Raw genomic sequence first — 16,465 nt, 5'->3', positions numbered from 1 at the left:
TCAGGCCTTCTCACGTGGCCCAGCACTTTCTGAGTGATTTCTACTATTTCAGCTATCCTACACCATATGGAGAGTCTTACTCCATAAAAGAGCTTATCTGTTTCTTTGAATAATGGCTAGCACACCCACCAGTTTCAGTGAGGTATGTGATTGCCCACAGACCAAAGACATGCTTGCTGGCAGCCATCAATACCTTCTAGCACAACAATACATTATTTAATTACACCTCTGACTTGTGCAGCATCTTCCATTAAAGAGACTCAAAAGTGGCTCATAAACATTAATGAATTAAGCTCACACCACCATTGAAAGGTATTTAGGCAGTTTTACAAAGGGGAATATTAAAGCATAGAGAATTAAGTAGCTGGTTTACAGAGTGGTTTGACCACACTCATCTTAAAGTGAAGTCAGCGGGAGCTTCCTGTGATGTAACAGGTTTTATTGCAACTTGTTTGTTACACCTCTCTGAAAAAGGGCCTAAGTAACTTGCTCAGGGTCACGCAGGAATTCTATGACAGAGCCAGGAATAGAATCCACCCCTCTTGGCTCCAAGTCTAGTGCTTTGGCCATAAGACAACTCTTCCCATTTCTGTTACCTTTAACTCTACAAAGCTGTAGAGGAATGGGAACATTGCTGATAATCACCTACATCCCTGACTCAATCTAAAAATCTTAGAAACACACAGTGGAGTAACTAGACAGCACATAGTGACTTTGGAATTAGAGAGAGAATAAAATAGGAGGTGTGTATCTCTTCAAATGGTGACAAAATTGCTCTTTCAACAAAACAACCATGCACACCATGGCCATAACTAAAGGCAAATTTGACCCTGAAAGATGATAAGATAGGAAAAATACCCCAAAGATAAACAAACAAGTTACAATAAAACCTGTTACACCACAAACTGAGAGCTCAAGGAGCTGACAGAAAATCACTACAGCACATCCAATTATTATAATTTCCCTTTGACTTGAGTCTGGCCATTCTGGCAGGTTGACTATTCTGCGAGCATCCATCCACCTTCAAGCATAGATTACCACCCATGAGAACATACACTGAGTGCCTACTCAACCTACATTGATCATAATGTGAAACACTACCACCCTCCTGGATCATTATGAGATAGAAGTATGTGAAAAAGAATTAAGTTTAAAATAGTTAAATATGAAAAACAAAATGAATAAAATACAATATTAAAGTAGCAACTTGAGTTTATTTTAATTTGAGCTCCACCGGGGAATCTTGATATTTTTGTCATTAGTAGCCAAATGAACAAAATGTTACACTAATAGTACATCTCAGTATCCAAAACAGTTACAGAAACCAACTTAACATTAATAATATTCTACCACTGATTTATTGGAATGAGTCTATTCGTGAAATAAGCTAAGAAACCTAAAACGAGAAGACTGTTGAGGTACAAATGAATACTACAACAAAACAGCCATTACAGTTACAGAGACTACACTATTTCTTGGCTGGATACATCTGGAAAACAGTACAGGTTTAGCAAAAGCCTACCAAAACGGAGTTTACAAGTGCAACCAAGCTTTGACAGCATCACTGAGCAGAGCATATGTAATATTTCCTGCAATAGGCCACAAGCTTTCTGTTGTGGTGGCCACTGTTTCCCAATAACAAAGTGGGTCCATATTGCAAGTGAGTAGTTGGACTGGGTTTAGTATTGTCTTGGCAGTGTGACTGTACTTAGTCCATAATTAATATTTGAGGTAGTGGGAATTGGGTCCATGCTTTACACATTTATTTTCTGGACTCCAGAAACAAAATTTAAAAAAATGTCATCGTTCCAATACAAAAAGCAGAACACAATCAGAATGTCACCACGTGCTGACACCTGTTAGCTTCATCTGGTGTCTTTGTGGCATGGTACCTTCATGTTAAAATTGTGTTACTGCAGTAATCATAAAACCTTTAAAAGCATCCAGAACAGGTGAATGAATCTTCCTATCAGGCTTGATAATCGTAATCCAGCCATTCTAGCTATGGTAGCATGATTTTTTCAACATGGCTCAAGTCTCAGTGTATGATTCAGTTTTATATAGATTTTCACACATTTCAGAATCACCACAACTTCACCGGGTATTACTTTTGTATCTAACCATATTTCATTGACCATTTTTCATCCACATATGCTCAGTGAACCCCACCAATTACATATTACATTTCAATGCATTTCTCAACTAGTTAGATCAATCCTGAGTAGCAATTCATTTAATGTATTTTGCATGAATTCTGAACATTTTGAGTGCCTAATCGCCCATAACAAGTGGCAATTCATTACAAGCTTTTGTAACTGATCATGCTATTAACCTGATCTATTCATTCTGCAGCCACTGAAATCATGGGAGTTCTGCATGTTGAATAGCTACATGATTGTGCCCTATAATGCCACATCTGCCAAACAAAAAAGCTACCAATGTACCACTCCAAGTGTTAAATTGGGTTCTCGTTTAAAAAATTCATCTGGAAGACCACTGACTTCATTGTGATTGTATGGTTATAACTGACAGAAGAATTCGCTCATCTGTATTTTCTACCAGAAAGGCTGTCAGTAAGTCTAGGCACATATGAATTGATCCTTATTAATTCAAGACATCATAATACAGCAGTGACCTCCTCTCCCACTTTAATACAGAAATCCTTGTTGCTTAGTGGTAGCTCATAATGTTTTGGCAGAGTTTCAATGAATTCTACTAGTTGAGTACAGAAACCGCATCTCTATCTCAACCGTTATAATTCTCAAGTGTTATAGCAGGTAAATTAAAATGATGGTCAGATTAATTCAAGATTCCTTCAGAAGGCCCCAAATAAACCTGATATAGAGTGTAGTTCAACCTAACACCAACATAGCTAGTTCCTAATCCTGAAGTCCTTACTCAGCTCTTAGTCAGACACAACTGTCTCTTGATGTCAATTGTAATTGTCACAGTAATGTTATTTTACTATTAATTTTCTTTAGAATATATTTTTTTAGTTTTTTTTCTTCCCACATCTCAATTTAATAATAATAATCAAGAGTGATTTGTTGGGACCTCCGTTTTTTTCAGAGGCAGTGAAGTTATGGTCTCCAGTCCAATGGAATTCAAAAACACTGAACATTGTCATGGATAGAATGGCATAGTTCTTGTATTACCAAGTATGATTTCTTGCTACTTAGATATGGTATATGAACTTTAGTTAGTTTTAAATCCTCCTTTTTCAGAATACCATTACTGAAGAAGAGTTTGGGGAAGTTTATTCCAATTCCTTATTTTTCTTTCTTTATTCTTGCAAAGAAACTAGATGTAGCCCACAGGAATCAGCAGATAGTGACATTCTAACTGTGATCATCTTTTTTGAGTTAGAAACGTATTACAGTCCTTCATCCCCTTTAATTTTATTTTCTTGATTCCAGAAAATAAGTATAAAAACATAGGCCCAAGTATTCAATGGGCTGTATGTCATGCATGTTCATATTACTGAACATCATCCCATGACTTCCACTGTTATCTTGTGCTCCTAATTCCTTAGGTACTTTTCAAAGTCCCACCCAGAGTGACTACAATACAAGCTCCATCTATAAGGGAGCCCAGGAACCATTGATCAATTGCAAACAAGTTGAATAAACTGTAAAAGTCAGTATCCATTACAATTTTTACTGTTTGTCTAAACACCAGATCTTAGTTATTCACATGAAATTATATACAGTAAAAGCTGTGTTATCCAGCCCCGTACCAACCGGAAAGCTCTATAAACTGGCATTTCTAATCTTCATAGAAAGTCCAGTTTATAGTCCAGTTGGTGTGGGGCCGGCAGGCTCCCTACCTCCTAGGTGGAGGAGCAGCCACAAGGCGTATGGCGTGTGGGAGAGTATGCAGGGCTGGGGCATGGGAGGGGTGTGGGCTCTGGGAGGGAGTTTGGGTGCGGGAGGAGGCTCGGGAAAGTGGGTTGGGGTGTGGAGGGGGGAGGAGTTTGGGGTGCCGGATGCAGGGGGCGCTCACCTTGGGCGGCTCCCCACAAGCAGCAACCTGTCCCTGCTGTTCCTAGGCGGAGATGCGGTTAGGCGGCTCTGTGTGCTGCCTCCACCCGCATGCGCTGTCCCCACAGCTCCCAATGGCCACGGTTCCTGGCCAATGACAGCTGCAGAGCCAGTGCTTGGGGTGGGGTGGGGGCAGCACGCAGAGCTGCCTAACTGCACCTCCACCGAGGAACAGCAGGGACAGATTGCCATTTGCGGGGAACCACCCGAGTTGAACATCCCCTGGATCCAGCACCCCGCACCCAAACTCCCTCCCTCTTAGCTAACCGGAATTTTTCACTTACCGGCACCCCACATTCCCCCAACATGCTGGATAAAAAAGCTTTTACTGTAGAGGTATGTATATGAGGGGGATTTTGAAAAACATCTAATGAATTAGGAGCACAAGACCCAAAGAATGTCATGTGATGATATTTGGTAATATGAACATGCATGAGATACATGCAGTGGAATGGTATGTTTGGACCCATGTTTTATTCACTTATTTTCTGGATACCAAATACAAAATCAAAGCAGATGCAGGTGGTCTGGAATACATTTCCAACCCAAAAAGCTGAAGATCACAGTCAGAATGTTACTACATGCTGACTCCTGTGGGCTATGCCTAGTGTTTTCTTTTCTCCCTCTTCCCTCCCTCACCTCCACACACACTTATTAGAACTCAGTCTCCTCACTCTTCTTCCCTCATTAAACAATAAAATAAAATAAAATAAAATAAAAAGGATGTCTTTGAATTTTGACTTACTTCTTAGGAAGTTTCAGTTTTTTCACTTTTTCTTCAGCATATTCATCAGCAATTCCAACATGACAACCTAATGCCAACAGGGTTCTGGAAGGCAAAACCAGTGATAAACTGTCACTTATATATATTGGTTTCTGTTATCATATATACAGAACAGGACCCTTATGTCAAATTAGACCTACAACATAAAATTCCTTCTTTATGTAAAGACGCTCATCACACTTCTTTTGAGATATATGTTATACACTTCTGTGTACTCTTGGAAAAATGTATAAGGGTATTTCTAAGTAGTCTATTTAAAATGTTAGATCAGACTTATTAGAATGGAGCTTTCATATGGGTAAAAGTTTCAAATACATCAGACTAAGATAGTTGGGTGAAAAACACTTCCCCCACAAAAAATAACGTTTATTAGAAGTAAAAAATTATATTGGTCAAGTACATTTCTGTTTCCATATGTGTTCCAGAAAAGGCTCCTCAGGTAAGCAGAGCAGATACTGAATGCTCTCTTTTGAATTAAATACAATATAAATATAATACACACAGCTGTAAATTGACTCTGAATAGATTGGTAAGGCCTTCTGAATTTTTCCAATATACCATCTAAAAAATCATGACTATAAACTGACATTCTTTTTGTATTTCCTGATGTCTTAAGACAATTAGCAACTCTTATTTTCTCCCAACTCACGATCAAGGAGTCTATGACACAGACTTCACTTCCAAAAAGGAGGACTATAGGTGGTTTCCTCCAGGTTGTCCATACGCTCCTTTGATAGGCCAGAGAACTTGGTGGAAGAATGAAACAAGGTGTTTCTTTCTCTTAGAGACAGAGCATACTACCTCTGCAGTGATCTCAGACTCTGGCCAAGCCAAACAGCACACTGATACTCTATTTTTTCCTTTCTTTCTTTAAGCACTACTCCCATTTTGGCTTTTAAAAAAACAGTTGGCACCCTTGTCAGATCAAAGGATCAAATACTAGCAGGAGTCAAAGATCAGAAATTCTAGGAAGGTGCATTCAGTTTATTTCTTTAGAAAATGTTTGATTTTTAAATGCCATTGTTTTGAAACAACAACACATTACACTTTTTTCAGCATGGAACCACAAACTTCTGCAGCAGTATGTTATATATCATACATGAGTTTTTACTCAACCAATGAATCACAACCCCCAAGGGTTTCACAAAAGGAAATTGGAGGGGTCATGAGTCATTGAAAATTTTAGTATGATCTAAAAAAATGAAAACCTCACTACTCTCCCCCTGCCTTCTACACACCTTTCTCCTTGAAGATTAAATATTCTCCATTAATCTCTCAAAATCTACACACAAGTAAATTATACAGGTTTATCACAGATACATTTTTACAATTACTTTTATTGTAAATTTAAAGGAGTCCTGAATTTTTTTTATTTTAATGAATGGTCACCAACCTGAAAATTTTGGGCAACACTGTCCTACGCTATGACCATTTTATCTGATGTAATCTAACATCTACTAAAGCGTTTTACAGTCCTCTATTACAGGCTGAACAGACAGGTTATTCAAATACAAGGGCCTACAAATGATCATATGTTGGCTTGTGAGAGTAATGCGTACAATCTGAGGGTATACCGTTTTTGTTCTGGTTTGCCAAAAACTGTGATTATATTTTCTTGTTATTATTGTTAGCCTATAGCTATCAACTGAGGAAAGACCAACACGTTTGAGACCAACAAGTTTGTGATGGACTGAATGACTGTTGTTGTACATTATAATATGCTGTAAAATTCAGATAGACACATTTTATCGACTTTTATCATGCAATCTGAGGGCAGGAACTTCTCCCTTTTAAGTACTGACAATTTACAAGTGGGATCACCGCTCTCAGTCAACGTCTTTTTAGGCTGTGTTGTTAATTTCTAAGATGATGAAAGGAAAAACATCAGAAAATGTTACCTGTCTTCTTTAAAATGTGATTCTTTTAGAAAGAGAGACTTCAAATATTTTAATTTGCAACCAGTGGGCTTATCTGTGCTAGAAAATATTTTAGTTGATATTAGAGGGGTAAGTGTCAGACCCTAATTTTTCCAGTGTCAGAGTTACAAATTTGCTGTTAGTAAAATGGCTGGATATGTTTTAGTTCTGTTAAAACTACAGAAGTGTATAAATCCTCAAGTTTGGACCCAGATCAGAACTTTCCCCAAATTTGAGGGTGTTTTTATCCATAACTTTGGCTCAGACTGATTAAAAGAGAGACCCAAGAGAGATGAAATTTGAATTAAGATCCCAATTTTTCCATCACTCAAAGGGGTTGGGATGGAAGGTTTGATCTGAGCTGATTCTAGTTGTACCATTCTTTCTTGATTTGACTTTCTGGTGCATACTGCCGCTCAGGTTGTTATACAATCCCAAATTGATTTCTCCTTGCAGATGAATCATATGCTTCAACTGACTCTTAAATCTTATTTTTTCCACTGTATGTAAAATGAATATTATTGTTATCTATTATGAACCCAGACTTTCTATTGTTTATTTTTAAATAAGGAATTGTGTTTGTTGGTCTATTTTTTAAAGCTCATGCTCAGTCACATAAATTCTTATTTGTTTTTAGAGAGAAATGCAGTATCAAAAAGAAAAAAAAAGCTTTGAAATAGAACTAATTAACATGATTTTCAATTGTTGATGCACAATACAAGACTAGATGATGAACTGAGTTATACCACTGACCCTCAGAAAACAGAAATTTAATCCAGGACAAGGGGCTCAGTCTTTTACATTGCCTCCATCTTGCATATGCAAAAATATTCTGACATTGCACAGATAACTATGAAATACTGTACTGGTGATTGACAAGTAAATCTTCAGCTCTCAAAGTGTATAAATGTCTATATTTGACAAGATGCTCAATCCTTTAATCACATCACTTTCTTCTATCCAGGGTAAGACTAGACACTAAGACCCAGATTCTCTATGGGCTGGGATAATTTAGTTGGGGATTGGTCCTGCTTTGAGCAGGGGGTTGTACTAGATGACCTCCTGAGGTCCCTTCCAACCCTGATAGTCTATTTAAAGGGGGAAGGGATAGCTCAGTGGTTTGCGCATTGGCCTGCTAAACCCAGGGTTGTGAGTTCAATCCTTGAGGGGGCCATTTAGGGATCTGGGTCAAAAATCTGTCAGGGATGGTACTTGGTCCTGCTGTAAAGGCAGGGGACTGGACTCAACTCAATGACCTTTCAAGGTCCCTTCCACTTCTATTAGATAGGTATATCTCCATAATATAGGGAGCATCTGCTGGCTTACAGCTAGCAGTGTATCTGCTTCCTATGCCAGCACTCCCAACCACCACCGAGGGGAGGTGTGTCATGGGAAGGAGGTGGCATGGGGAAGTTGAGTTCTGCTGCACCAAATCCTCCCTGGTATAAGAAGAACTTACACAAGCAGAGTAAATTAGAGCAGTAGCCTTCCTGCTCTAATTTGCATCCGGACCAACTGGCACTGAATCAGGGAGCCAGAAAGGAAGAATTGGGGCCTTGAGTCAGACTATAATCACCCTTAAGTTTACAGTTCAAACAGACCCACTAAAATCAGTTGGGCCTCTCACAGACTAAGGTACTATGGCATGAAACCCAACTAAATATATTTTAATATTATACCATTTTCAGTGACAACTCATTCTTGAATTTTGACATTTTGTAGTTTATATTATATTTATACTTCATATTTGTGAAGGTGCACCATAATACTATCAAATATACAGAAATAGAAGCATAATGAAAAGAAAAGATGTGGCATATGATATGATTCAATACTTTTTTGGTTTCTGCATCTCTGATCTAGTACGGCTGGCAGAAAACTGTCAACAACACAAAAATTAATTAAAGTGCAGAGTTATTCCTCAAACCTCGAGACAGCTGTTTCAAGTTTTGAACGAACACTCTGGTGAAAAATATGAAGAATATGACGTTGTGGTAAGGATTATAAGAAGCTTAAAAAAAAAAAAGGATGTTTCCTTTCCCTCTTTCTCCCCCGATTGAAGTTAAGTACTAATAAATTTAAAAACTCAGTTAAAGGACTATTCAAGCTACACGGAAAGTACCTTCAGATTCAAATCACTACATGGGACATTAAGAGTGGATTAATGCACTATTCCTCCACTTGTATAGACTAGCAGAAATGAAAGGAGTCTGATACGCTCATTCTAGTCCCTGGTGGATAAATGTCTACATGACAAAGTCACCATGATACAACACAACTACACTGTGTGCTTAAGAAAGGTCCAGTATTAGAAAAGTAAGGCTCTTGCAGGACTGCAATCAGATGCACTATTAAAGCTGCAGGGCAGGCGAACTGCTATACAGTGGCGCCCCATTCACTTAACTAGCAGATTCTATATATATTATGTGTAATACAAATATTACAATAAAAACAACTAATTTCATATTATACATAAACAAAATGACTTATGTTTTTTTCCCCAGGGTCAGATTAGAAGGCTATGAGGACCTGGGACTGTAAAGATGTCAGGACCCCATAAAAGCCATGATGGGTATTCAATGGGACATTAGCAGTAAACATTAAATCTTATGAGAGACTGTGGCTTCCTCTATTTTAGGGAACTGAGTCATGGTTCTAGAAGTCCAACAATTAATCTGGCCCTGAGACTGTAGGCAAAATTGAAGGCATCACCTTATGTAGCTTCACAAACTGGACAGAGATTATTTTGGAAACCAAAATGACAATGCTGTACTGATTGAGAATCCCATGAGCTGTTCTTGAAATGTTGCCACCTGATTTCCCTGCATTGGATGGAATTCACTTTATAAGTGGATACAGCCAAAACATTCTTGCCAGAAAAAATTCATCACCAGTGCTCATAGAAATGTTTCTGAAGAGCAATTTTTTTTAACCAGGTATCTGGTATTTCCAAAACCTGTCCTGGGGAGGACGCTCCAGGCCCCCTAAAAGTTCTTTGCACCTACACTCCATGAGTATACACCGAGTTATACTCTCAATATACACAGCATATTTTTCTTAGAGGAAAGTAGAAACATTTCCATCTAAGTGCCACTTAAAATGTATGTTGATTCTGCAGGTTCGTCTCTTTTCTAAATTAAGGTTACAAAAAGGGCTATATATTTAAATTGGAAAACAAATTAATAGACTGCAGAGAAGAGTGAAACTGATACACATCCTAGTCATGGTGTTTTTATAACAGGTAAGGAGAGAATTTTCAAGGAAGCCTCTTATTAATATATTGGCAGCATCAAACTGCAGATGGAGGATGAGTAATAGTGACCAGCTGAAATATTCTAGCATTCCAAGTTGAGGGAGGTTCTGTAAAATCCACACATGCATGCGCTCATCGGTAGGTAGGAGGCAGTGGCAACCATCCAGATAAAGAATGCTGAAGTAAGTCTTATCCAGCTTCTCATGACCAAAAATCACTGTTTATTGCAAAACTGTGCCTAATGAATGAGAACTAAACAACGTTAAAAATAAAGGGTTCCTCCTAGTTCTATGAGGTACACTTTGGACACACTTCTCATGCCTTCTGTCCAGGGGAAAAATGGCTCTCCTTGTCCTTTCATCATTATCAAAATGTTGTGTTGGTGTGATAATCTCAAACATACCAAATCAGGCAGTGCTAGTCAGTACTAATATGAAGTTGCTTTAAGGCAGGAAGATAATTATTGTTATAATACCCTGGAGAGTTTAAAATTCCCTGGAGACAGAGAAATGGACTTTCAGAACCACAGTTTGTTTAGCTAGTATGGCTCTTTCTAGTCTCAAGTCTATTATTCATCAATATACCATAGTTAGTAATTTTTGTATTACCACCCTACACATTAACAAACTTCACAGATTAGATTAGAATTTCTGACACCACAGCTGCTTAGTTGCATGAAAAAGACTTGCTGTAAGACTTTAGATGGTAGAAACTTACTTCAGCGTCTCAAGTGACATTTGTAAATTATAATTTCGTTCCTGCTCTGGCAACTTTGAAAACTCTATCAAGCATGGGTGTTGTCTTTTGTTGTCATCTCTAACCTGCAAGACAATAAGGGAGTGAGTTTAAATGTGCCTTAAGAACTGTAGTAATGATTTAAAAAAAAAAGACCCTCAAAACTTGGGGCTGATTGTCAGCCCTACTGAAACAGAGTATTTCTTTGATCCAAAAATAGCCCCAATTTCAGAGCATAAAACATTAATCATCTCAAGTAAGATTGGCAGAATTTGGCTCTCAGTAAATAAGACAAATCCAAAATGTAATACGTTTTAAACATGAGCATCAGTACATCTTATTCAGTAGTTCACAACAGGTACACTCTGAAACAAACATACTGAAATAGACTTAAAAATATTATTCCAAGGTAACCAAGACCTTGAGGATTGCATAGAACTCAGCATAATTTGACAGACTGCACCATAAAAAGTCAGTTCAAATATAATCTAGGGATTGTCTGTTCCCATTTTCAGTGTAGTTTGTGAAAATTTGTGGATGGGACTTCCATGGCCCAACTGATGTGCATAATACTGAAAAAACATTCCATACAAACAAGGATATTCAGTTAAGGCTAAACCTCCCCTTCTCTTAATTCAGTCAATCTGTGTTTCAGAAAATGACTAAAAGATGGCCAGCAGCATACCAGCAGACAGAAATTGTATAGCACACATACAAGATTGGCATAAATAATGTACTCTTATTAGTGGGAGGTAGAGTCAAGAAGGGAATCATACAAAACCCTTTCATTTCATCCAGTCATAGCTTTGCCAAAAATATTCCTTTCAGGCTGAAACTTTGCATTCTTAGCTTCATTCTGACATCAGCCTCAATCAGGGAATGGAGCCTCTAAGAGTTAGAACAATAGACAGGGTGACAAATGTCGTGGGTATTATCTCCAGCTTTCCCACTGAATTGACAAAGCAATAACCACTGTGGTCTCAATTACACCATCCATAAAAATAATATAATACTTCACAGGGATGTTTCAAGACTTGATTAATTAAAGTTTGCTTTGTAATTATTAGATAAAAGGTGCTGTGTAAGTGAAAAGTATGATAATTGCTGAACTGCAAGTACTTTTAACTAAACAGATTTAGTTCAAATGTTTTTCAATAAAGGGCTAGAATGCTGGGGAAAATGGATGCATATTTTTTCCTTTGGCACTCATATAAGTTTGTTGTTGAAACGTGAATTAACTAGTAAGCATGAGAATTTAGGTCACCAGTTCTGCAGAAACGTCCGGGGGAAGAGCTCTGGAGGAGAAAATCGCTGAACACAAGTTGAGGATTGTTCTCCTCTCTACTACCCTTGCACCTGTTGGAAAAAGTGGCAATACCTACCCCTAAACCCAACACATCCTTGGGAGGGTCAGGTAGCTTTCATTCTAAGGCCCTGCGTCTTTGCAGCAACTCAACCCCTTTCAATCCCTGATAGCATGGCTTCATTGGATCCATACTATCAGTGACTCCCTTGGCTTCCTTCTGGCTCCATCCCAAACTACCAATCCTTGTGCACTTCTGTAGGATCTGGAATAGGGGTGGTACCTTAGAGGCTGAATGCTTTGTTCCATATGGAAGTTGGGGGATTCCCATCTGTGTGAAGATACTCAGGAAGCAAAGTATGGTCCTTAGTAACTTTCTTTCGTTTGGTCGTCTAAATTTTGAGACTCTCAGAAGTATTGATTAACATTTTCCAGTTAGTCATGTTAGCTTTTGTTAAATGGCTATAGGCAAACCAGGGTAGGGAAAAGGACATGTGGCAGTGCCTCCTCCAACTATACAACTCAACTGGCCAAAAGTTGAACAGAGATGTGTAATGAGATGCAGCTACCCTACAGTCTGGCAGCTGCAGTAACCTCCACACAGTGGCTCTGCCACTACTCTACACACTGGTTTCAGGCTGAGAATTAGGAGCATCCCATTATCTCAGAATAGAACCTCATATGAAGCCAGTTCACTCAGGTGTTTTGGCAGAGAATAAAAATTTAGCCCTCAGTTATGCAGGAGCTTTGTTAAACAACAAAAGAATGTCACTATATAATATTTTACCCAATAAGAAGTCCTTCATATTACTTTAATACACATTTTTAATTTACTATTCCCCCCCCCCCCAGGAAATGAGAAAACGCAGTGGGGAGACTACTGTGATATTCATAATATTTGTGTACTTAGACTGCCACAAGCATGTAGGGGCCTGATCTCAGAGGTATATTCTGTTCCATTGATACCAGTGGCACTTACATGGGATCACGATCAGACCATTTATCTCTTTGTGCCTCAAGGTTATTTCAAATCTATAAAATTAGGATCGTAATACCTACCACATGGGGCTGTTGTGAAGATAACAATTCATGATTTTAAATCACTCAGATCTTTTTGCTGCAAAGCAAAGTATTACACTAGTTGCTATTAAAAAACAACATTAATATAGTCTTTAAACTGGATTTTTTTTACTTAAAGCTATAATAGGTTTTTGTTTATTTATTTTAAGAAAAGAAAGGCCCTCAATGAAGTGCAAATAGCAAACCATGTACAATCAGTTCCCTGTATTCAGTGAATACAACAGGTTTGTTTTTTTCTTTAACATGAGCAGAATCTACAGGGAATATTTCTTCAGGTTAGATGGATTACATAATGTTCTTTGGCCAGACAATGGGAAGATTTACCCACTCCCACATGGAGCAAAATCATTGGAAACTGATTTGTACTGTTTGAGATAGAGAACACTGAGATAAGAATTGGGTGGTTTTTTAAAAAGTATTACTGAAAGCTTTCAGAACTTGCTCAAGGTATATAGAGATCTACATGGGAAAAGGACTCAATACAGGCTCCAATGAAAGTCCATGCTTCAGTCATGTATTGAATTTAGTCTTGGATCACGGCTTCAAAATATTACTGTAAGATTCTTCTGCTCTACAAAGTGTAAATATTATTTAATAGTAAGATTGTGTATTCAAAATATGTTTGTAGGTTGTATGTATTTTTTTCTTTTTGAAAACAACAAAAACTTTTGCATTTTGAATATGTTGCTCTCCTCTGGATTTTCTCCAATTTGTCCACATCTTTCCTGAAATGTGGCGCCCAGAACTGGGCACATTACTCCAGTTGAGACCTAATCAGCATGGAGTAGAGCAGAATAACTACTTCTCGTGTCTTGCTTACAACACTCCTGTTAATACATCCCAGAATTATGTTTGCTTTTTTGGGGGGAGGCAACAGTGTTACACTGTTAAGTCATATTTGGCTTGTGATCCACTATGATCCCCAGATCCCTTTCCACAGTAATCCTTCCTAAGTAGTCATTTCCCATTTTGCATGTGTGCAACTGATTGTTACCTCGTAAGTGGAGCACTTTTCTCCAGTTTGTCCAGATCATTTTGAATTTTAATCCTATCCTCCAAAGCACTTACAACCTCTCCCAGCATGGTATCGTCCGCAAACTTTATAAGTGTACTCTCTATGCCATTATTGAAATCATTGATGAAGAACTGATCCCTGTGGGACCCCACTCAATATATCCCACAGGGCGAGCCCCGGCCGGGGCTCCGCTCTCCCCGGCGGCCGGGGGGAGAGCGCCGGAGGGGTGGGCGGCCGGAGCCCTGGGAGGAGGGCGGAATGCCCGGCCGGGGCTCCGCTCTCCCTGGCGGCCAGAGCGCCGGGGGGAGGGCAGCAAGCCCCGGCCAGGGCTCCGCTCTCCCCGGTGGCCAGAGCGCCGGGGAGAGGGCGGAATGCCCGGCCGGGGCTCCGCTCTCCCCGGCGGCCAGAGCGCCGGGGGGAGGGCGGAGTGCCCGGCCGGGGCTCCGCTCTCCCCGGCGGCGAGCCCGGACGTGGCCCTGCTCTCGCCAGCGGCCGGAGCCGGAGCGCCGCACCGCGCCGCCCCCCTCCAGGTGCCGCCCCAAGCACAAGCTTGGTGGGCTGGTGCCTGGAGCCGGCCCTGTTCCAGCTTGACTGTGAACCACTGATAACTACTCTCTGGGAACGGTTTTCCAACCAGTTATGCACCCACCTTATAGTAGCTCCATCTAGGCTGTATTTCCTAGTGTGTTTAGGGACATACATAAACAATAAAATGCAGAGTTTAACATAGGCACAAAAAGAATATAACTCACCTAAGGGATTGAGGGACAGTTGGAGATTTCCTGGCAACTCTTATTCCTTGAGAGTCCACAGAATTATTTTTTCCATGAACACTCAGACTGGGACTCTAGCAGGTGCATGTTGATCAAGGGAGGCAAGGCAAGCCGAGGAGCACCTGTTCTGTATGGCTCATTCCCTTGGCAACCCAGTCAGTTTCCCAACAGAAGTCCATCCAAGAGTTAATCCTGGTCTTTACTTCATTGACTCCGTGACCATGATTTCTACTTCTCTTGGGGAGGGAAGATAGTGCACAGCCATGGTGCGGGAGATAATGACAGCATGCCCCTGACATGTTAGAGGAGCTTTACGGCTGCTTTACATTGCAGTGCACTGCCCCCAAAAAGCTGTTTTGCAGCCAAGACAGACATGGTGCTCCAACTGCACTCCTTTCTCCTGACTCCTTTCCTGCCCAAGTGCAAAGTGAAAAAGAAGAGCCGGCTATTCTGTTTCTACACCAGCCTGGCAATCCACACCTAGACTGACTTAAAAACTCACCATAAAGCAGCCTTCATGGATACCAGGATTTGGCCCAATATCTTTGCTTTTTAGTTATATGAATATTGTCGGTTTCCAACTATTGGGGGGAAGGTTAAAATCTACCCCATTTTAGCAATGAAAGAAATCCAGTATGATCAGAGTGGTGTCAGCACACAGTACAATAAGATAGATACAATTTTGCTATCTAAGAGAGTAATTAACAGAATGTGAAATTTAAAAAGGTACTTACTGGGCCATACTGCCAGCCAAGTTCAATTTTATTCATAACCCAGAGTTCATGGATGTTCTCAGCTAATTTTTCTCTAATTCTTTCCAGGTGAGGAGGCAATACAATCTAAAGATAGAAGAGAGACAGACTATTACAAATAAATTGTATTACTGTGCAATCCAGTTACTGTACTCTCAGTACCAACACTGTTAACATAAATAGTCAGTTAGAATAAATTAGAGATCTCTCAAGCCAACCATAATGAAGTTTGTGTGTTTTTCAAGTGCTCCTTTGACAGATACATGTTAATCTGTGCATTTATGAGTATTTTATGGCTCTAAAGATGGGCCAGAAAGGGCAAATGGAGAAAGAGATGTAGACACAACATGAAAAGAAAAATTCCTCCAAAATATCTAAAAGCTGTCCAAACCTACAGTATTTCTTCAGTTACATGATAAAACACTAACACAAATGTCCATTTTTCAGCAAAATGCTTTCCATAATAATTGGTTAAGGGAATATAAATACTACAGCCTCCTCCACTGGTGCAGGAACCCCAGCCTGCCTCGGAATCAGAGAGGGTCTGATGTTTTGGTGATAGATAGGGCATGTGAAGCCTGGGGAGAGGGGAAGGTTCTGTCCCAAGTACCCCCAACGAAACTCCAGTGCACAGTGCAGCTGCTAAGGCAGTGAGTGCATTGGTGACAGAATTGGAGTCTAAAAGTTTACCAACATGTTTTCCTGAGAAAGCATTTTGTCATCTTGCCAACACAAACTTAAAAATTCAACAGTTTGTCTACAAACGTACGGAATGCAAAGAAAAACTGAATTTTTAGGCAGAATTTTGGGGAGT

The 16,465-nt window shown here is 39.6% G+C and overlaps 1 protein-coding gene across 22 annotated transcripts in view; it reads right to left on the bottom strand.

Moving 5' to 3' along the window:
- Positions 1 to 16,465, bottom strand: part of RYR2 (ryanodine receptor 2) — a 722,683-nt gene that overhangs the window by 297,185 nt on the left and 409,033 nt on the right. For all 22 annotated transcript variants that reach the window (XR_010599784.1, XM_065589065.1, XM_065589068.1 and 19 more), the window contains 3 exons: positions 15,634 to 15,738; positions 10,711 to 10,814; positions 4,786 to 4,869 (listed from right to left, as the gene is read on the bottom strand). Coding sequence is in view for 21 of the 22 variants with exons in the window: in XM_065589065.1 (XP_065445137.1) it covers positions 4,786 to 4,869; positions 10,711 to 10,814; positions 15,634 to 15,738 (293 nt within the window). In the remaining variant the exon portion in view is untranslated. The remainder of the gene's footprint in view (positions 1 to 4,785; positions 4,870 to 10,710; positions 10,815 to 15,633; positions 15,739 to 16,465) is intronic.

This window comes from Chrysemys picta, chromosome 3 (assembly GCF_011386835.1).
Source record: "Chrysemys picta bellii isolate R12L10 chromosome 3, ASM1138683v2, whole genome shotgun sequence".
NCBI lineage: Eukaryota > Metazoa > Chordata > Testudines > Emydidae > Chrysemys > Chrysemys picta.
Note: the sequence above shows the minus strand (reverse complement) of the source record. Positions and strands in the feature narration are given on the sequence as shown.